This window comes from Mustela putorius, unplaced genomic scaffold (assembly GCF_011764305.1).
Source record: "Mustela putorius furo isolate JIRA1106 unplaced genomic scaffold, ASM1176430v1.1 tig00003853_pilon_pilon_pilon, whole genome shotgun sequence".
Classification (NCBI taxonomy): domain Eukaryota; kingdom Metazoa; phylum Chordata; class Mammalia; order Carnivora; family Mustelidae; genus Mustela; species Mustela putorius.
Window position 1 is genome coordinate 61,146,468 of NW_025422005.1, and position 23,364 is coordinate 61,169,831.

Genomic DNA, 23,364 nt, shown 5'->3' on the forward strand with positions numbered 1-23,364 from the left:
TAAATGCAATAAATAGTGTTTTCAATCAGTAAATATTTGTTAAGTGCCTCCTATGTGCGTTTCACTGTGCTAGATAAAGGGTGGCAAAACAAAATAAAATACAACCTGTCATAAAGTGATTTATTTTCCTAGAGTAAAGACATCCACATAAAAGTCACTTTCCAAGGAAGCATCATATAAATAAACTTAAGTAGAAACATACACAAGAAAAATAATAGTAACCATACTCCAGTCAAATCAGGAAAACGTACTTACTTAATATTGAAAAAGACCAAATCTTGGTACTGGGACATTACCAGGGACTTTATTCTTTTGTTTGATGCTGCAAGCTGAAGTGAAGACAGACAGATAGAGAGGAACAATTCTGGGAACAACCACATTCTTAAACAGAAAAATAAGTAAAGAGATTCTGGGAAGGAGGTTTTGGCCTTGGTGCCAAGAACTTAAGGTGAATGAATGAAGGCATTTTAGTGCCTACTTTATGTACAGAGCATTTGATGGATATTGTAGAAAGAAGGGAATGTGCTAGAATGGAGGTGAATTGGAAGGAAGACACAAAACAATGCTAAAATTTTATATATCAGCTCTATATATGAAAAAGAAAAGACTTTCCTTCAATAATTGGCTAATTCATAGCAGCCAAGATCAAATATAGTTAATTTTAATACTGGAATCTCTCACAATAGGTAGCAATGGTTCTGTCTTGAAGGAAAAGCTGCTGATGAGATACACTCTGTTCGGGTAATTACCCTTTCCCTCCTTTGGAGCTATTAAATCCTCAAATACAGACTCCACTCTCCAATTCTAGGGCCTGAGATAAGAGACAATTAGCTTCTCTGGAGCAATACTTAGAGTTCCATATTAATTTACATTTGCTCAAAGCCTGCCACATAATTCTGGTAATTAATTTTTTATCTCCTTCTCAGCCTTCATCACTCTATTTGCCTTCGCCATGTTTCCCAGTTCTAAGTTGACATCTGCCTTGGGTCATTTCCCAAGCCTTCATTCCAGCAATGCAATCTCTAACACCAGTTTTCTTCTTAAGACAGTCCTTTAACACAGTGTCTATGCCTTGATACTTGAGGACAGATCTCATTAATACCAGCTTTCTATTTCAACCTGACCCAATTTCAATGCTGCTAAGCTTTTCACAGTAGTTCATCAATTGTTGCTAGACATGTGATGGTGAATAAAGGTGACAGTACTCATTAGATGTGGAGCTACTTACCAAACTGACTCTCCTTTGCTAGTACCTCAAACCATAACCATTCTGTGTCTCCTGTACTACTTCAAATTCTTTCTTAATTAACCTAAACAGTTTTACTTTAATTAAAATACCTTTTCCTGTGAATAATAAGATAAAATGTAAATGTTCCAATTTGAATGCCAATTGTAAATACTGTAAATGTCATCAGAAGGTTGAGCTCAGGGGCGCCTGGGTGGCTCAGTGGGTTAGGCCGCTGCCTTCGGCTCGGGTCATGGTCTCAGGGTCCTGGGATCGAGTCCCGCATCGGGCTCTCTGCTCAGCGGGGAGCCTGCTTCCTTCTCTCTCTCTCTGCCTGCCTCTCTGCCTGCTTGTGATCTCTGTCTGTCAAATAAATAAATAAAATCTTTATAAAAAAAAAAAAGAAGGTTGAGCTCATTGTAAAGCATCTTGAGGAAAGTGGGAACATGAATTAAGCAGATATGAAAAAGTACATGATGCTTAATTTACATAAGGAAATCATGTGGCAAACAGGTAAGAATAAACAAAGAGACTGGAGATTGAACCAGCTGAAGTGTACTGTTTATAACAGAATAATGAGAAAAAAACATTGAAAAGATAAAATGAAATAAAATTTTAAAAGGCTCTGAAATCTATAGCCTCTTTTATGCTCTTTCCTCTTTCATCTGGAAACCTTCCTACATTTTCTTGTCATCTCTCTATGATATTTTACTATCAAGAAAACTTTAGTCTGATGGCTATAAGATTTCAGACTTTACTCTCTTCTTTATATCATAAATAAAACAATTAAATAACCATTCTAACATTTGGTCACCCACCATCTATACAAAAGTTTGAATAACAAATGTAACTTGTTGATTCTAAGTAATTTCACAGGTATAACAGCACATATGGTATTAAAATGTAGAGATACTATTGTTTGCCAAATAATCATTTTAATTTTAAGCACAAAGGTGAAAATCAAAATATCCATTAACAGCCCTACCCAACTTTACTTTCCACAATTCCTCTCATAAATCTCTTAGTATAGTTAGGATAGTTTCCTTTCCATTCACATATCTTCCAAGCTAAGCCTCATTTTCACAGCTTTGTTCATACATTTTTGAAATGTTACCCTTGATCTTTTCTTTTTTGACATTAAATTTTTCATATGTTCCACCACACATCTGATGCTTAACTATACAGACATATTGTCATCATCATCTCATCTAAACAACAAATTCATTTTTTAAAGATTCTATTTATTTGAGAGAGAGAGAAGGAGAGGGAGGGAGAGTACAAGCCAGGAGGAGGGGGAGAAATAGAGGGAGGGGGAGAAGAAGACACCCCACTGAGCAAGGGGCCCAATGTGGGAATTGATCCCAGAACCCTGAGATCATGACCTGAGCCAAATGCAGACACTCGGCCAACTGAGCCACCCAAGTGCCCTAAACAACAAATTCCTAAAGACCAAAAAAACTCCACTCTTCTTCATTTCCCTAAAGCATGCTAAGGTGGAAAAATAAAATCATTAAAGAACATAAAATTAGAAATTTAACCAAGTTCTAACACTCCTATAAGGTAGTTATATTGATACTTATTTATATGTATAAACTTATGCATATATCTATTGCCTTTAAAATATGCTGGCAAAGCTGCTTTTATGATTAAAAATGTCATGAAATCTATACTATACCACCAGTGGAATAAACCAGTGTTCTATGGATGGACAAACCATCAATTGTTTCTAAGGCCTTTGAATATTCTTTTCATTTGTCAACTCTCAGAAACTTGCTCTTCATGTCGGATTTTCTATCTATGCATGAATCTTAAAATTGCAAACTTTAAAAAAATTTGAAGGTAAGTAATATAACATTTTTATACATGGGAGGAGTTTACATATTTATTTTTTTAATGTGAGTATAATGGTATAAAACAAAAATTATAGGGTAATAGATTTAAATAATAATTATGATAATCAAATTATACTACTGAAGGTTCTTAGGATACTGGATCTTGTTCTTCAATAGTATATTATTTAAGTAACAAAACTTTGCAATGTCAAGTTATTGTGTGGGGTAGACATATAGATCAATAGAACAGAACTTAAGAGTCCAGAAACAAACACTTGCATATGGTCAATTGAATTCTGACAAGGATATCAAGATAATTCAATAGAAGGATGAGTTTTCATTTTTCCTTTCAAAAAAATGGTTCTGTACAACTTGATATCCCCAATGTTGGATTCCTAATTCATACTATATAAACTAAAAATGAACTGTAGGCCTAAATAGAAGAGCTAAGATTATAAAACTCTTAGAAAAAACAAACATAGAAATAGGGATGCCTGGGTGGCTCAGTCAGTTAACTGTCTGCCTTCAGCTCAGGTCATGATTCCATGGTCCTGGAATGGAGTCCCACATTGGGCTCCTTGCTCAGCAGGGAGTCTGCTTCTCCCTCTGCCTGCTGCTCTCCTGCTCCTGTGCTCTCACTCTCTCTCTCTCTTACTCTCTCTCTCTCTGACAAATAAATAAATAATCTAAAAAAAAAAAAAAGAAAGAAAGAAAAAACACAGAAATAAATCTTTTAAGACCTTGGTTCGGATAATTGTTTCTTATATTTGACATGAAAAATATAAGTGATCAAGGAAAAAAAGAGATGAATTACGTTTCATCAAAATTAAAGTTTTTGTGTTTCAAATTTAAAAAGTCAAAGACAACCTACATAACAGGAATGGGAGGAAATCAGAGAGGGAGAAAAACCATGAGAGACTCTGGACTCTGGGAAACAAACTGAGGGTTACAGAAGGGAGAGAAGTGGGGGAATGGGGTAACCAGGTGAGGGCACATATTGTGATGAGCACTGGGTATTACATGCAACTAATGAATCACTGAACACTACCTCAAAAACTATTTATGTACTACTATATGTTGGCTAATTGAACATAATAAAAAAACTATTATAAAATGATGAAAGTATTTGAATAGACAGTTCTCCAAAGACATACAAGTGTCCAATAAATATGTGAAAATGTCCTCATTATCATTAGTTATTGGGAAATAAAAGTTTAAATCACAGTGATGCACCAATTCATACTGACCAGGCTGGTTATAATAAAAAAGGCAGATAATAACAAGTAGTGAGGATTTGGAGAAATTAAAACTCTCATAAATTGATGATATGAATGTAAATGGTACAACTGCCATGGAAAACAGTTTGTTATTTCCTCAAAAATTTATTACCATCTCATCCTCCTACAACTCCACTACAATGTATCTATCCAAGAAAACTGAAAAATATGTCTGCACAAATATTTGTATATGGATGTTCACAGCTGCATTATTAATAAGTCATAAATTGGAAGCAACCTACTTAATGAATAGATTACAAAATGTGGCAGTTATACAATAAAATATTATTTGGCCATAAAAATGAATGAAATACTGATACATGATACTACATGGATGAATCTTGGAAACAATATGCTAAGTGAAAGAAGCAAGACACAAATGACCACATATTTTATTATTCTATGTATATTAAATGCCCAGAATAGGCCAACTCATAGATATAGAAAATAGATTAATGGCCGCAAGGGCCCACAAGGATAATTGCTAATGGTATGGGATTTCATTTTGGGGCAATGAAAATGTTCTGGAATTAGATAATGGTAATGATTGCAGAAGTCTGTGAATATACTTAAAATCACTGAATCGAATAATTTAAAAGGATGAACTTTAGGTTATGCAAATTTATCTCAGTAGAGATATTATAAAAAATATTGTAGAGTTGACAATTCAGTTTCAGTAGTGCTTGTCAGAGTTATAATGAAATGTCAAAGATATGAAGTACCCAAAATAATTAATATAATGAAAAGAGACTGGAGAAAAATCATTAAAAATTTCCAGGTGATTTTTGGATTCAAGTTTTTAAAAAACTATAACAATTTTAGTGTTATGATAAGTTAATAATGTAAGGAAAAAGCCAAATAAATTTGCAAATTATTTTAGCATTTGAAAAAACTGAAACAGAAAATAACTAAAAATGTGCAGAACAACACATTTATCATTAACTTTCATTTGAAATTATTAACTAGATTTTAATATATTTTTTCTCTTTTTGAATCATAAATATGAATTTTTTGCAGCACCTATGGAATTATAACAAATCAAGTTTCAACGTAGATTACCTAGAACAAACAAGAACCTATAAAAATATTTATTTTAAAAAAACTGAAATAAGAACTTGTTAAGAAAAGTACTGACAATTGTTAGGTAATTAATATTCCCTAAAATACAGATAATAACTGCCAAATCTCAAAAAGTAATATAAAATATATAGGCTACTCATGGTAGTGATAGGAAGAAGAAACACCATGTACCCTTAACTATAGGAAACCAACAGGATTTCTGTAGGGGAGATGGGTTGCGGGATGGGGTAACTGGGTGATAGGCATTAATGAGGGCACGTAATGTGATGAGCACTGGGTGCCATATGCAACTGATGAGAATTATTAAACTCTATATCTGAAACTAACGATGTACTTACTGTATGTTGGCTAATTGAATTTAAGTAATAAAAAAGGAAAAAAGAAACACTGTGTAATAATATTAACACTTAAAATTAAATTTTAAAATCAATATAAAGAAAAAGAGATTTGATATTTAAAATATACTTTTAAAAACATAAATAAATAAATGAAGATGGTTATCAGATCGAAGGAAAATGAACTAGTTATTTAATAATAGAAAATATGGGAAGTCAAAACAACCACATCCAAGATTGGCAGAATAGAAATTTGGGCCAATTTTGAATTTCAAAAAAGCCAAATGAAATTTTTTTAAAGTCTTCATAAAACAGGAATTATTTCTCAAGAAAATTAGGATTTATCAGGTCAACGATCCAAATTTAAAGATTTATCAGAAATCAAAATCCCAGAGAGGTAAACCCAATATTCAATATTGTTTTTGTTCTAATAATATTTGTAGATCAGGAAAAAACAACTTACAAACTAAATTATATGTTTGATGTCTCAGGAGGTCAAGAGTAAAATATCAAAGCCCATGTCTGCCCAAGGAGGGGATACTGTCCACATCATTCAAACTCAAGGCTATACCATGAGATATAAATGAACAGTCCTAAAGAAAAACAAGATCTGGATAATGCATAATGCATATCAAGTTTTGAACTTTCAGGTGACCCAATAATTATGGCAATCCTTAGTGCGTGGTAATAAAGCAAATGAAAATACTTGAAGGGCATAAACGTAAGTCAGTTTTCTGCTTGGTATAAAATTAAGCTTCTCCTCTGAGTCAGTTGCTCAAAAAGATAAGAAACTGAGTAATGAAGAGAGCCAAGCTGATGGGTACCAGGTAGATTTCTTGCCTCTCCAGGAAATACTTCAGGCAGAAATACCCATTATAGTCTGTGGAAGTGTGTACACAATGTCTTTTACACAGAGCAAAAGATTACATCCAAATTATATATTTTAACAAAAGGTAATCTGTAGATATATTGTCAATTGTTCTCTGACAAGTTCTAAAATGTCAAAGTAGCATGCAGATATGTGAAGATTCTGAGATGGAGCTGAGATGGAGCAGAGGTGGAACTATGATTGTGAAGAAAAGATAATTTTCAAAAATAGAAAAGACAGGCACTTCACTGAGAAATATTAATAATAAAAAAATTTTATTTACATTTGTATTTATAATTGTTTTGTGATTACTAGGGGACAATATTATTGTATATTATTGATATTAAAACATACCAATGGGGGGAGATACCAATAAAGTTATCATCTGGCATAACTTAAAATAATCTCCTTATAATTTTTTCCTAATTTCTATCTGTCTCAGGTTTAAGTCATTTAATTCTTCTTTATTCACTTCAGTGCACCAAATTATCTGTTGAGCAGTACCAACAGCACTTCATAGCTTCTATCTCTTTACTTCTTCTAGATGGGTTATGCTATTAGGTGAATCCTTTGCTCAATTCTCTTTTTCCTACTGACCTTGGCAACTCCCAAAGTTTTCACCTCGATTTGTATTAAAATAGTGTTCACTTGCTGCTTTTCAAAATTTATTCTGCAATTGCTTGGCTTCAATCTTCCTGTCTGAATCTTACGGCACTAATCACATAAATGGTTACAGGTGGGTTTTCCCAGAAATGAAATACCAAGACAGAATTAAGTGTGCAAATGGTTTACTGGGAAGTAACACCAGTTAAAGGAAAATGGAGGAAGTGGATTAATCAGGGAGAGCCAACCACCTTGGAACTCTGAAGCACAAAGTCTTGTCTGTCTGAAAATCCCACACTGAGTAGAAACGGCCAGGTCCTTGTAATACTGCCTTACTCATTAATTGGCTGGAGTTTGCCTAAAGAAAATAGTGTGACCTAGACTTGAAAGCAGAGTTGGACCCTGAAGAAAAAAAAAAAGAAAAAAAAAACCTAAACTAAACGAAAAGCTGGAACTCTCAGCTAATGACACTCCTTGCATCTGAGAAACCACAAATGGTAATATTATCCTTGCATATTTCTGCCCTAATCTTATTCATCTAGTTCCAAGTCTTCTCTTTTTAGTCTCGGTAAAATCTTCGATTAAAGGGGACACTGATTTATTTATTTTTACTGTCAGTGATGAGGAGAGAACCTGATACCTAAAAAGCACACAATAAATACCTGCAAAACTTTATTAAATGGCTACATTCAGCTCCCTAAGTATTGATGAGGTCATTAAGCTTCACTTTCACGTTTGAACCATCATTATTGTTTTTTTTTTAACCTAAGAGAGGGCTGAATTAAGCTTAAATTAACTTTAGCCTCAGGCAACCCTAGCATCTGTCCGTATATACTATTCCAATATCTCATACTTCCACCTACCACTAAAAGCCACTATTTCCCTGAAGTCTTAATACTCAGGATAGCTCTAGTCTCTTTTGGTCAGACCCATTAGATGTAAGCAACTAAAATAGATTTGAATCTGTATACTCCTCTCAGTCCTACACTTTATATATGTCAGTCCCTACCCAGTGAGCTTTTCTTAGCTTTTCCCTCTCTCCCTAAAAGTTCCAGCATAGAACATGCTTGATTCCAATTTTCTAAGGCTTCAGTTTCTTTCAATGCTAAGGACATTGTAAATATTCAAAAGATACCCATTTGAAATGAACTGAATTGCTGATGGGGCCCCAAAAATGACAGACAATGACAAAGGACAATTTTTAAAGACTGTCATCACAAAGCTTCTTTCTTACAGAATTACATAGGTTGGAACAACATTACAGAAACACATTGAAAATAAAGATCAGTTTCCAGTATAAAAAAAGCACTCTTATTTCACACACACAAAAAAGAAATTTAAAAATAAAATATCTTTAAGTTTCTTTTTAACACCTCATATCATTAAAATAAGGTGACCAAATCTTTATCTCCTGAATCCAGTAGAAGATCAACCTCCCTATATTTGCTTATTATCACTTACTGTTGAGCTAGAAAAAGAAGGCAAAAGTAAATTCAGTATTTCTTGGCACACAAAAATAATCCTCATATATGATTAGTTACTTGGATTTATAAAATTAGGGCAAACTCATCCTTCTGTGCAAGTTGTGCTGTGCACAACCCCAGGGAACATAATCTACATAGACAATGATGTAAATGCACTTGTACACTGCATAGTAGCCCTGATTAAGGTGAGCTCTTTTCTTTCCTCTAACTCACATAGGACATGTGATAAATCAACTCATCTTTTAATAGTAAAAAGAGAACTACAGCTCACAAAGATATACAGATGGCAAGTAAACATGAAAATATGTATATGTCATTAAAAAATTACAAGTTAAAGCAACAAGACATTATTAGACATCTATTAGAGTAGCCAAAATTTAGAATACTAGAACCACCACATCCTGGCAAAGATATGGAGCAATGAATGAGAGCTCATTCATTGCTGGTAAGAATGCATAATGGTACAGCCACTTTGGAAGACAGCTTGGCAGACTTTTACAAAATTAAATATATTCTTACCATATGATTCAGCAATCATGCTCCACTACATTAACCTAAAAAACCTGAAAATTTATGTCCACACAAAAGCCTGCACAGGGATGATTATAGAAACTTTTTTCCTAATTGCCAAAACTTGGAAGTACTAAGAGGTTCTTCAAAGATGAATGGATAAGCTGCAGTACACTCAGACAATGAAATAATAGGAAATGAGCTATTAAGCCATGAGAGAAGGAGGAAAGATAAATGCATATTACTAAGTGAAAGAAGCCAATCTGAAAGCTTATATATCTTTAGGAAAACGTATTTAATAATAATGGAAAAGGTTCAGAGGAGGACTGTATTTGAAAACATGTTCTATTTTGTTTTATGAAAATGGTGTTCAATATGGCATGTGTATACCATCAGCATTAGTTATGAGAAAAAGTTTTGGAGGCAAGGAAACAAATCAATAAAAATTTTCTTAAATTTCAACCAAATCAGCTATCTAAAGCAAATTTTACTTTAGTATAGATGACTGCCATATTAGATTATGTCCATTGTCTCCAGGAAACATGCAATAGCATAAAGGAGTATAAGATTTGAATATCCAACGTATTAAAAGTGGTTCCAAGTAAGAAATCCTTTCCAGAAAAATTGGATTGGATTGCCTTATTGATCCCTCTCCTCATTTTGTTGCTGGCTAGGGAGAACATATCCACCCACTCCAGAAAATGTGTCAAAACAAAGGTTATGTAATTCTAACCTTTATGCTTCAAGAAGGGAAGGTGTTGCTCAAGTTCTAAGAAAAAAAAATAGATCATGATTCTAGGAGGTAAGCTGTCAAAGAAGATTGAGATTACAAAACAGATTTATTCTTTCTTTCCATGAGGCTGAAATTTAAGATTCCTGGCCATCACTCTTTTTTATCTCTGAGATGCTTTCTCTCCTTCCTAACAACATATGACTAAGCCAGCTTAAGGAAGCTTCCTATGTGAGGGTGTCAGGGTAGGAGAAAAAGGAGCAACTAGGCTACCTCTGAGATAAATACATGGCAAATTGCTTTCCTTTCTTCTGAATCTCTTCCCTTTTGGCTCCAATGGGTGTGACTCTCTCTTATACTGTATCTCTTCTAAAATTTATGTCTGTAATATAGGAAATAAGTGAAAGAATAATACAAAGCTAACAAAACATAAATAATGAAGAATATCTTATAGTCTAGCCAAAATTACTAAAATTTTTCAATGGAATTTCAGGTCAACATCCCAGTTAGAAACTGCTTTGTTTGCTATTACTCCCTAGACACATATTTTCCACAGTAAGCTTTGAGGAAAAGGGTTGACTACATCAAAGAAAATTTCAAGTATTCTACGGTATCCTAGCAAAATCCATCATAAGAGTATCTAAATCTCCCTAAAATCCATCATAATATATAAACTTCCCCCAAACTTGTTCCAATTGACCATCATAATTCTGTATCTAAGTTCCTCCTCTGCAAAAGGACCAATCACCATTTGACCACATAAGCCATGGATAAATAATGTCCCTAGCAATTGTTCTAGACCCTCAATTTCCTCTGACCCACTTTTTTTTTTTTTTTTTTTTAATCAGATTCCTTACTGATGAATCCTGACTTTTGGTTCTGTATCTCCTTCAATAGCTTAAGCATGCACCATAAATTCGGGATGCTTATATGGACTTCTAGCTTTGCAGCATAGCATTTCTTAAATAAATGTACCTTGAACTCACTCCTCTATCTCTTCCCATCCCCAAACAGGAGAAAAACAGACACTGATTACTTATCTAGTTATTAAAACTTGAATTCCTCTCTTTGCTAATCCTTTCCATTATTTGAACAAAGTCAGGAAATGACAGATGCTGGCGAGGATGCGGAGAAAGGGGAACCCTCCTACACAGTTGGTGGGAATGCAAGCTGGTGCAGCCACTCTGGAAAACAGCATGGAGGTTCCTCAAAATGTTGAAAATAGAACTGCCCTATGACCCAGAAATTGCACTATTGGGTATTTACCCTAAAGATACAAACGTAGTGATCCAAAGGGGCACGTGTACTTGAATGTTTATAGCAGCAATGTCCACAATAGCCAAACTATGGAAAGAACCTAGATGTCCATCAACAGATGAATGGATCAAGAAGATGTGGTATATATACACAATGGAATACTATGCAGCCATCAAAAGAAATGAAATCTTGCCATTTGCGACAACATGGATGGAACTATAGCGTATCATGCTTAGTGAAATAAGTCAAGCAGAGAAAGACAACTATCATATGATCTCCCTGATATGAGGAAGTGGTGATGCAACATGGGGGCTTAAGTGGGTACGAGAAGAATAAATGAAAGAAGATGGGATTGGGAGGGAGACAAACCATAAGTGACTCTTAATCTCACAAAACAAACTGAGGGTTGCTGGGGGGAGGGGGGTTGGGAGAAGGGGGTGGGATTATGGACATTGGGGAGGGTATGTGTTTTGGTGAGTGCTGTGAAGTGTGTAAACCTGGTGATTCACAGACCTGTACCCCTGGGGATAAAAATATATGTTTATAAAAATAAAAAATTAAAAAAAAAATAATAATAATAAAAAAAATTAAAAAAAGAAAAAAAAAAATAAAAATAAAAAATTTTAAAAAATTTTAAAAATTCCCATAAAATAAAATAAATGAAATAAAATAATAAAATAAATAAATTAAAAATGAATAAATAAAATAAAATAAATAATAAAATAAATTTCAAAAATTTAAAATAAATTCCTAGTATTTTATTATTCCTCCCTTTCCCCTACTTAGCTTTTTTAAATGTTTCTTGGATCCTAGATTCTCGAAGGCATTCTATGGCATCACTTGTTCTCACTATAGTTTCTAATTAACCAAGCACTAAGTCACAATAACAAGTTATGTAAGAAAGAAAAATAACAAAAGAATAGTACACCAAATAAGTGAGCTAAAGAGGAAACTACAAATGAAGCCACCAGAAGATGGAACAACAATTTTATACAGAAAAATTAAAGACTCAAAGATGAACCTCACACGTTAGAATAATTTCAATTACTCTTGAGAAATTGAGCTGAGCAACTTCTATAATGTTTTATAAGTAATAGCTATAAAGAGTGAAAAAGCATAGGACAATATATATATTTATAGAATATGAAAGAATAGTTCTTAATATTAATAGTGATATGGTTAGCAGAATTACCAATGATATTAAAGAGCTTTAGAAAACTCCTTATAGTGAATATATTTCCAATATTTCTTAACATTCAAAATACTTCCTGACAGTGATATATTCTACCTAACTTCACAGATATTAAATAAAATGTCTCTATAATATGAATATTTTATTTCTATTTATGCACATATAGTAGTCACTTACCATAACAACATATACCTATATATACATATATACCCATATATGTACACAATATTTTGCATTTGGATATATGCCTATGTATATATGTGTAAGTATTTTATAAATACATAATATATATCCAAATCGGTTGTCAATTGGATATGTACCATATGCAATAGTCAATGAAAGTCTCCTCTGCATAAAGCATATAGAAAAGCAGGTTTCATGTTCAAAATCAGTGAGTTTATGTTCTACATAGAGGACCAAAAGACACTTCAAATGAGCATAATTCTTTTATAAAACATAGTATCATATAGAGCAAATTAATACAGTGGGCACTATGTGCTAATGAGGAAAAAGTTTTGAATGAGATACATATGCCTTTAAACCTATATTTTTAATTCAATGAGTAATTTTTTGTGGGTTTTAAGGGCTTGGAAGATATTCCTGTGCTATTTCTAGAATACATGTCTTCAATAACACTGAAATCAGACTAATGAGAGTCTGGACCTTTTGTAGTCCTTTCTAATCATGTTAATATAATGGAAACATTTGTAGTGCAAGCTACTTAGAAACAGTCTCATTTGTGAAGAAGTTACCACAAACAGCGCTTTACACATTATTAAAAGTTTGTTCTAGTTAGTTATAATACAATGCCAAGTCTTCATTTCTACCATTATATAATATCCAAATTAAAAAAAAAAACTCTAAAGATTAAAAAAAGCACAAATTCTGGAGTCAGAAAACCTGAAGTTGAGTTTTAGCAATGCCACTCAATTATGCCCCCATCAGAGCCTTACTTTCCCTATTTAAAAAATGAGATAAAAATATCTATCTTACAGTGTTGTGGAGAATAAATTACAGAACACATGCAAAATATCTAGCACAGTGCCTGATACATAGTAGGCACTCAATAAATAAAAGCTTCTTTCTATTTTCAACGTGTCTTCAAAGCAATACATAACTTAGCAAAAAACAATGAATGAATATATATAGTATTAACAGCCTTTAATAAACTAAATACTTTTTTAAGTTTTCAACTACTATGAAGAGATTTTTACATTAATGTTAATAACTACTTATAATAATCAATACAAGAAAAATATACAAAACATAAATATAAAAATTGTTGTAATAAGAATAACGCACCACAAAAATTATATTTGTGTTGTTATTATATGACTTTTCTTTCATTGAGAAAATCCCAAGCAGAATATTAACAATATAATGGAAAATATTTAAAAGAGAATGAAGAGATTTTACAAATGCTACATAAATTATAGCTATAGCATCTTAAATAAAAATATTTTAAAGATAAGTAATAAACTAATTATACTTACATGTTTCCAATGTGTAAGCTTTCCCATTATATTAGTTTCAGGTTGAAAAAAGAGATTCTTAAAGATCCTGTCTTCATATCCTTTGTGTATGTAAATCCATTTTGTTTCACATTCACCAATAAGTTTCTCCTGGCGTTTTTTGCACAGCAACAAGGGGCTGAGTATAAGGGGGGAAAATTGTCATTTAGTTTCTTTGCCATAAAGAAAGGAAAGAAAACTACTCATGAGTTCACGTACACCTTTGAAAACAGGGTAGTATATTTAATGTACTATTTGTTTTCAAATTACTATTATATAAAACTACTTAGGCACTAAGGTTTGCTCATCATCCTTCACCAAGGAATGAATGAGTGCTGAGAAATCTCTGGTGATATGAATCCACAAACAATTCTGTACTCATGTTTCACTATGTATTTTATAATATAATGGCAAGAAGAACATGACTAAATTTTCTATAGAAATATAAGACAACCAGTATGAAATCTTTTGACTTTTCTCCTCCAGTGCAGAAGTCAGTAACACTCATTCTATGTAATGAAATAGTAAAGTTGTTTGCATTAAAGTGATGAACCAAGTAGAAGTGAGTTGAGGGAAATCGAAGGGAGAGACAAACAATGAGAGACTGTGAACACTGAGAAACAAACTGAGGGTTTTGGAGGGGAGAGGGGCAGCAGTTTGGGTGAGCCTGGTAGTGGGGGTTAAGGAAGGCACATACTACATGAAGCACTGTGTGTGGTGCATAAAAAATGAATCTTGGAACACTGAAAAAAAATTATAAAAGATAACAGTTGCCATTTGTTTTACCTCTGCCATTAGCAGAGGTAAAACAAAATTAACCAAGGAAAGCAATTTTTCCCATTTTTCATATTAGTGGTAGTGGCTACTAACTAGTTAGTACTTAGTGGTCACTAACTGCCAAAAGAAGAAAGAAACCAGGGATTTTCAAAGAAAATCTTTCATTCTGAAAGTAACCAATATGTGCTCTGTGAAGAGAAAAAAGTCCTTAATACCATGAAGCTTATATTCTCTTAAAAGTAGAGATAGGGGAACTTGGTGGCTCAGTCAGTTAAGTATCTATCTGCCTTTGGCTCAGGTCATGATCCAGGGTCCTGGGATAGCCCTGTCAGGTTTCCGGCTCCGTGGAGATCCTGCTTCTCCCTCTCCTCCCTGCTCCTGCTCTCTCTCTCACTATCGCTGTTGCCAGCTCTCTCTCTCAAATAAATAAATAAATCTTCAAAAAAATTAAGTAGAGATAGATAATACAGAAATAAAACACTAGAGATATGAGTGAATTGTCTTTCACACAGGCTGGATTGGGATAGTAATACTGAAAAGAAACAAGATAATGTGGGAATTTCAGGATACAAAAATTCTAGCAGAGCAAACAGCAAGTACAAAAAGCCAGTCAGAAGTATGCTTAAGGAGGCAAGAATATATTTGATATAGGTCACTGGAATGGACAATCATTGTTGAGTTTTTAGGAAAAAAGTAGCTTTGAATAGAATCACATTAGGTAGACAGTTTCTGGGATACAGTTGTGAGGAGTTCTGTGGATCCTCTCCCCAGTGAGACAAGTATTTAAAATCTCTGGAAATTATCCTAAGGGCATACAGCAAATAAACAAATATTTATTCAATAAAATCTATTATAGCTCAGTAAGAACAGTGAGACACTTTTGGATTTAAACAATTCACTGTCTCTTTTCTCTCTGTCTCGCCTGACCTAGGTTCAGACTACCAAAAGTTCTAATCCAAAAAGGCAAAACCGAGAAAACACAGGATCCCTTCCCTACCTAGTTCCCGTCGAGGGCTACAGAGTCACTGCAAGAAATACCCTAGCCTGGATCCATGTTTTAGAGAATCTATTTCAAGCAAGAATGTCTGAGAGAACTTGGGCTCTCTTCCTCCTCTTAGAACTCACTTGTACGGTAGAAGCTTTAACTCAGGTGCAATAGGGAGAGAATACTGGAACCCTGATAGCTCTTGCCTCAGAAAGTGATAAACACTTACAAGGAGAAGGGTTGCTCTAAGAGAGTACAAAGCTAAACTAAACCATCTTGAGGTTTATCAGAGAGAACCAAAAGAGACGGCTAAGAAGAGCTCTTCTGAGATCTGAAGAAACTGCAAAAACTGGCCTCAAAGATCACTTTCGAAAAGAGTTCAGTTTTAAAATATCACATTGTGGAGCAATTTATTTCCAGGGAATTGTTGAAAACAATAGTCAGATGGCAATTAGTGAAAGTTAATAATAGGTGCTATACCTTCAGAATAGCCTAACAAGAAATCAGAAAAGGGGAAACTCAAAGAGTTTTAGCACTCAAAGAGCGCTAAAATCACTCATTCCAAGGGTGACTGCACCTGGCTAAAAGTTTGCCCTCTAAGGAGCAATACCAGAGGCTACCCAATGCAGGGGGAATAAAGTTTACTAACATAGTGTAGCTAAGTTATTAAACAAAAAGTCCAGGTAAGGAGATCAACCAAGGGTGGTTACAATATACTATCTAAAATGTCCAGTTTTCAACAAAAAATTATGGGACAAAGAAACACAAAAGTATAGGCAAAGAGTAAGCCTTTTTTTTTTTTTTTTAAAGATTTTATTTATTTGACAGAGAGAGATCACAAGCAGGCAGAGAGGCAGGCAGAGAGGAAGAAGCAGGCTCCCTGCTGAGCAGAGCCCAATGCAGGGCTCAATCCCAGGACCCTGAGATCATGACCTGAGCCAAAGGCAACAGCTCAACCCACTGAGCCACCCAGGCGCCCCAAAGAGTAAGCCTTTGAAACTGCCTTTGAAAGGGCACAAATCCCAGACATAACAGATAAATACTTAAAGACAACTATTATAAATATGTTTAAAGGAAATAAGCCTCAAATAAGTAAAGAAAAGCGGGACGCCTGGGTGGCTCAGTTGGTTAAGCAGCTGCCTTCGGCTCAGGTCATGATCCCAGGGTCCTGGGATCGAGTCCCACATCGGGCTCCTTGCTCGGCAGGGAGCCTGCTTCTCCCTCTGCCTTTGCCTGCCTCTCTGTCTGCCTGTGCTCGAGCACTCTCTCTCCCTCTGTCTCTGACAAATAAATAAAATCTTTAAAAAAAAAAAAAAATAAGTAAAGAAAGGTATAAAAACATGATCTTTTCAAATAGAGATTATCAATAAAGACATAGAAATTATAAAACAGAACCAAATGAAAATTCTGCTGTTGAAAAGTACAGTAATTGGAATGAAAATTTTGCTAGAGTAGTTCAACAGTAGATTTGAATTAGAAGAAGAAAAATATCAGAAATCCACCAACATATGACTAATAGGACTTACCAGGGGAGAGAGAGAAAAAAGACAGAAAAAATTATTAGAAGTGTTAAAACTTTCTGAAATCTGATGAAAAACATTAATCTACACAACAAAGAGCTCAAAAAAACAATAAGTAAAATAAATGCATAAAAATCATATGAAGATACATCGGAGTAAAATAGCTGAAATCCAGGGGCACCTCAGTTGTTCAGTCAGTTAAATATCTGCCTTTGGCTTAGGTCATGATCTCAGGGTCCTCAGATTGATACCAGCATCAGGCTCTCTGCTCAGTGGGAAGTCTTCTCCCTCTCATTCTCCCTCTGTGTGTTCTTTCTCTCTCTCTCTTCCATTCTTTCTCTCTCTCTCAAATAAATAAAATCTTTAGAAAAAAATAGCCGAAATCCAAAATCAAAGGGAAAATCCTGAAAATAGCAGAAGAAAAAGGCCTAGTCATACATGCACAAGGGAACCCAAGTAAGATTAAATTAAACAAGGGGATTTTCTGGCCCTGGAACCTGGTATGCCATTGCATGGGAGCTAAGTCATAGCCCTACCACTTTAAAGCGTGGCTTCCGGCACCATTTGACAGGCAGGGAACACCAGCAACGCTCAAGCTAAGAGGGAAGTGGGCAGAGCTGATTCACCCCAAGAGCAAATATAGCACCCGGTTTAGAGGGTTCCCCTGCTTTGCCCAGTCAAGGGAGTTAATTCATAGCTTCACCACTGCTCACTATAGCTCCTGGTCCCTCTCAATGGGAAAACCTGTTTAGGAAAACTTGGGAGTTGTCTAGAGTGGTCCACCCACAAGAGAGCTAAGTCATAGCACCATGTGCCGCACAGCATGATCCCTGGTTTCATCAGACGGAAAGGGCTGCCAAGAATACCCAGAAGCAAACACTTACAAGAAGGAGAATCCAGCAAAAATGAGTGGCAGGCAGATAGAGCTGACTGCTCTGGAAGAAAGGCAGTGGTCTTGTTCAGCCAGGGAGCTTTCAGCATGGGGCATTTTGAGTCAAGGCCACAAACAACGAACTTAAGTGGACTTGGAACTGTTTCTCTCACTGCACCTAGGCAAGGAAACTAATTTGCACTTATTGCTGAATATTGGCTTCAGCCTGCCCAACCTGAGAATCTTACCCTAGAGCACACAAGAAACAGTGTATTCCATCCAATAGCTCTGCTCAGAGTGGCACTTAAATAGAGAGCACAGTCCATGACTTTCTCTGTCTGCAGAGCGAAACGGGTCACAGCTGACTAGGATATTCAGTCACCAAATAATGAGATGTGCAAGCCTGGACTCCTCTCCTACTGTCCTGGTAGGGCAAAAAAACTAATTCAAAGCTTCATCTACTGCTGAGTATACTACCAAATCCCAACCACCTAATAATTCTAACCAGAGACTGATCTAGGCCTAACCACAGAGCCCACACTCCAATCTCACTTGGGCAAGCCAAGTAAGAAACCAAGCCAGGAGTCCTATCTAACTCTTCTCAGCCAGTGGTACACACTCAGAACAGCTGCCTCACCAAAAATAGACCCTGAAATAGCAGGTACCACCTGCCCAAGGACATCATCAGCAGACACATCCAGATACACAAACTGAGCTATCTGGAGAAGTGTCTCTGTCAAGGTGAACCTATAAAGTCTGGAAAAGGAAACTGTTTAGCCAAATGTGCAGATACCAATGTAAGGAATGAAAGATGACAAAAATCAAATAAATATAACACAAAAACTAACAGAACTCCAATAACTGGCCCTAAAGAAATGGAGATCAATGAACTATCAAATTCAGCTCCTTAAAGAGCCTACATGCAGATTCACTCATCCTGGGCCCAATGCAGAAGTAGTCCTTTAAAAACCACTCAAAATTTGGGTAAAAGGACTCATTTCCTAATTCAAAGCATTGGTCTGGTGGGGCAGAGACCTACTAGATTATCCTACAGAATCAGAGGAGTAGGTGACATCTTCCTGCTCTCCCCATCTTGCTAAAGCTGGAAGTTACCATCTTTTTATCCCCTCTCCTGTGGCTGTCACCATTATGCTTCAGCTAAAGGGCACGTTCCTGCATGCTCTCCTTCTGCCTTGCCAAAGCCAGCATGTGACATCTTTTGGTTTTTTTCATTTGTTTTCTTTTTTTTCTTTTCTTTTTTTTTTCCACCTTTCTTTTCTTCTTCTGTCTCCTTCTTTACTATTTCTTTCCTTTTTTGGTAGATGCCATCTTTGCACTTTCCCTGTACTGCACTCCAGAACACCCATATATACCAGAGAAGAACTTCTCCACCTATCCAGTGCCACAGTTTTCCTATCAGTGACCTGTTTGTTTTGTTTTGTTTTGTTTTATGGCTGCCTTTAATCACCTGGCTATGGAGACAAGGGGACTTGAATTCTTGGGTCCCAAGAGGCTATAACAATTAGAAAGAAAGCTCTTGACAGACTACAAATCCCCAGGCATTAAATAGATAGTACATTGAAACACACTGCCAATCTTTCTGAGAAAGAGGCCATTTCCTTCCACAGGAGATTTGGCCTGAGGGGCAGGTTTCTGGTTTGGCACAATTATAAGCACCTATGGAAGTATTCTCAGAGAACTAAGGCCAGTGGATATAACCTTTGCACCTTCCCTCTGCTTCAGTTCAGCCAGCTAAGTATCTTCCTGAATGACATTTATACTCTTTTCTGGTGCCCAGATTTTTGCAGATGCTGTAGGGGACAGCTCTATATTGACTAGCTCTGGTAACCAGTAAGGCTTATACTCACGGGTCCCACATAAATGTAACTAATGGAGAAAAAGTTCTTAAACAGCTACCATGCCCAGGCTATGGCACAAAGCAACAGATACATGAGTCCAATCTTTCTGTTAAAAAGAACTATTAGCTTCAGGCTACAGCTTTAGCCTGAGGTTCAAGCTCCCAGCTAAACACACATCTAAGGACTAACTGTAAATATTTCCTGAAGCCTTGGAGGGTGGGCATTAATTTCACTCTCTCTCCCTCTACCATGTTCTCCTAGAGCACTAGCATCCCTCAAAGAAAGCTCTAGCACAAGTCTCTTACCTGATGGTATTCTGGTTTTTATGGCTGCTGCCCAGGGGATACTCCTTGATCCTCAGGCTCTGGTGGGTAGGGGGGAGGGAGCTTGTGTTCCTGAGTCACACAAGACTGTAACAATCAGAGAGACAATTCCTCACAGATTACGAGCCACAGGACACCACACAGACAATAGACAGAAACACATCCCCAGATTTTCTATGAAAGAGACTTACTTGCTAGTGCTGGAGTTTCAGACATAGGGACAACTATAGACTTGGCAAGCTTCTAGTGCCAGGAAGCACTCTTAGGGAATATGGACTGGGGATGCCATCTTTGCATTCTCTTTCACTACAACTCATAGGTATCTCCCTGAAAGGAGCTTGCACACTCATTTGGAGCCAATATTATAGTCAGTGTTACCGAGGGGACATATCCAGATCACCTGGCTCAAGGGCCCAGCAGGATTTATGGTTGTAGTCCCACAGGACAATATATATTTGCACTCTAAAAGCTTCTGCTTCAGGGTCTGGCTTCCAATCAGCTTGAATCTAGGTATTGGATGAAATCCTCCCTATAGGGACACTGACTGGTTTTGACACACACTCAAATATGGGGAGCTATTAAAAATAAATAGGCTCTTTGAACAATTTCAAGGGTTTGAAAGACAATCAAGAGCTAAGGCAGCATTAGAAAACAAGGTTCATCTCCCACATGAGACCAATCATTCAAGAGTAGGAGAGGTAGCTAACATCTAATACATAGAAAGCAACACAGAGTCAAGCAAAAGGTAGAAAGTATATACTTTATACCCAGTTACATTCTGGATGAAAGAATAAGATAAAACCTCAGGGTGGGGGTGAGGGGAGGAAACTGTAATAAAATAGAGATAAGTAATTTACCTAACAGAGTTCAGATAATTTGTCACATAGATGCTCATTAAACTCCGGAGAAAAATGATTAAGAGAACTTCAACAAATAGATAGAAAATATAAGAAATTTCCAATCAGGAGAAATCAATAACTACAATGAAAAATACACTAGAGGGATTCCTTAACAGACTAGATCAAGCAGAAGAAAGGATCAATGAACTCAATTACAGGGAAGAGAACTCATCCAATCAGAACATCAGAAAGAATCAATGAAACAATATGGAATTGGGAGGGAGACAAACCATAAGTGACTCTTAATCTCACAAAACAAACTGAGGGTTGCTGGGGGGAGGGGGGTTGGGAGAAGGGGGTGGGATTATGGACATTGGGGAGGGTATGTGCTTTGGTGAGTGCTGTTATGTGTGTAAACCTGGTGATTCACAGACCTGTACCCCTGGGGATAAAAATATATGTTTATAAAAAATAAAAAAATAATAATATGAAAAAGAGTAAATACAGTCTAATGAGTATATGGGACAATGTCAAGTAGACAAACATTTGCATTATAGAAATCTCACAAGAAGGGATAAAGAAAGGGGTGAAATGATAGCTGGAGAAATACTGGTTGAAATTTCCCTTATCTGAAGAAAGAAAAGTATGTCCAGATCCAAGACCCACAAAGAGTTCCAACTAGGATGAAATCAGAGACCTACACCAAGACACATTATACTATAACTGACAAGGTTAAAAAGAAGAGGAGAATTTTAAAAGCAGTAAAAGAGAAACAACTTGGCACATATAAGGAAGCCCTCATAACACTATCAAAAGATTTTTCAGCAGAAACTTTACAAGCCAGAAGAGAGAGGTATGATATATCAAAGTGCTAAAAGCAGAAAAATCTCAACCAAAATACTCTACCCAGCTTCATATACCATTCAGAATTAAAAGAGAAATAGAGAATTTTCTGCAGAAGCAAAGACTAACAGAGTCTATCACCACTAAACTTGCCTTACAAAAAATGTTAAAGTACTTTTTTAAGCTGAAAAGAAAGGACATTAATTAGCAACAATAAAATAACAACAACAACAAAAATATGAAAGGACAGCACTCAGTGTTGAAGGTAAATGTATGGTAAAGGTAGTAGATTGGTCACTTATACAGCTAATATGAAGGTTAAAAGACAAGAGAAATAAAAATAATGGTAATTTTTATATTAAGGAATGAACAAGATAAAAATGCAAAATGTGACAACAAAAACAGTGTTGGGGGAGAAGGGTAAAATGGAGGGATTTAAAATGCTTTGAAAATTAAGTTATCAACTTAAAATAAATTATTATAAGTTGTTATATTTAAGCCTTATGGTAGCCACCAAAAAAATACTTATAGTAGATAAGCAAAAGATAATGAGAAAGAAATCTAAGCATATCACAAAAGAAAGTCATCACACAAAGGAAGACAGCAAAAGAAAAAAAGAAACAGAACTACAAAACAAAAAAATAAAATAAAAAAATACTAAGACAATTAACAAAATGTCAATTAAGTACATAACTATCAATAATTAATTTAAATGTAAGTGCTCTGAATTCTCAAAAAGACAGAGAATGTCAGAATGGACTTTTTTTTTAAAGACCAATCTATATGCTGCTTCTAAGAGACTCACTGCAGGTGATGCAAGATTGAAGGTGAGGACATGATAAAGATATCCCATGCAAATGAAAACCAACAGAAAGCTGGAGAAACTATTCTTATATCAGACAAAACAGACTTTTGTTTGTTTGCTTGCTGTTGTTGTTTTTCAAAATAAACTTTAAACACTGTGGTGAGACATAAATAAGGGCATTCCATCATGATAAAGAAGTCAATCAAACAAGAGGATATATTATTTGTAAATATTTATATACCCAACATGAGATAATATAAACATAAAACACATATTAACAGACCTAAAGGGATTCATAGTGAAACAATGATAGTAGGGTACTTTATACCCCAGTTACGTCAATAGATAAATCATCCAGATAGAAAATCAATAAGAAAATATCAATCTTAAATAAAATTGAGGCCAGATGAACTTAACAAATACATATAGAACATTTCATCCAAAAGAAATGCAATATATATTCTTCTTAAATGCACATAGAACATTCTCCAGAATAGATCATATATTAGCTCACCAAAGGAATCATAACAAATTTAAAAGACAAAAATCATATCAAGCTTCTTTTCTAACCATAATGGCATAAAACTGGAAATAAACTATAAAAAGAAAACTGGAAAATTCACATATATTTGGACACT

At 35.3% G+C, this 23,364-nt stretch overlaps 1 protein-coding gene across 1 annotated transcript in view; it reads right to left on the minus strand.

Annotated features, from left to right (window-relative positions):
• Positions 1 to 23,364, minus strand: part of LRRIQ3 (leucine rich repeats and IQ motif containing 3) — a 221,244-nt gene that overhangs the window by 86,815 nt on the left and 111,065 nt on the right. Inside the window, exon 5 of the mRNA XM_004758195.3 lies at positions 13,887 to 14,043. Coding sequence (XP_004758252.1) covers positions 13,887 to 14,043 — 157 coding nt within the window. The remainder of the gene's footprint in view (positions 1 to 13,886; positions 14,044 to 23,364) is intronic.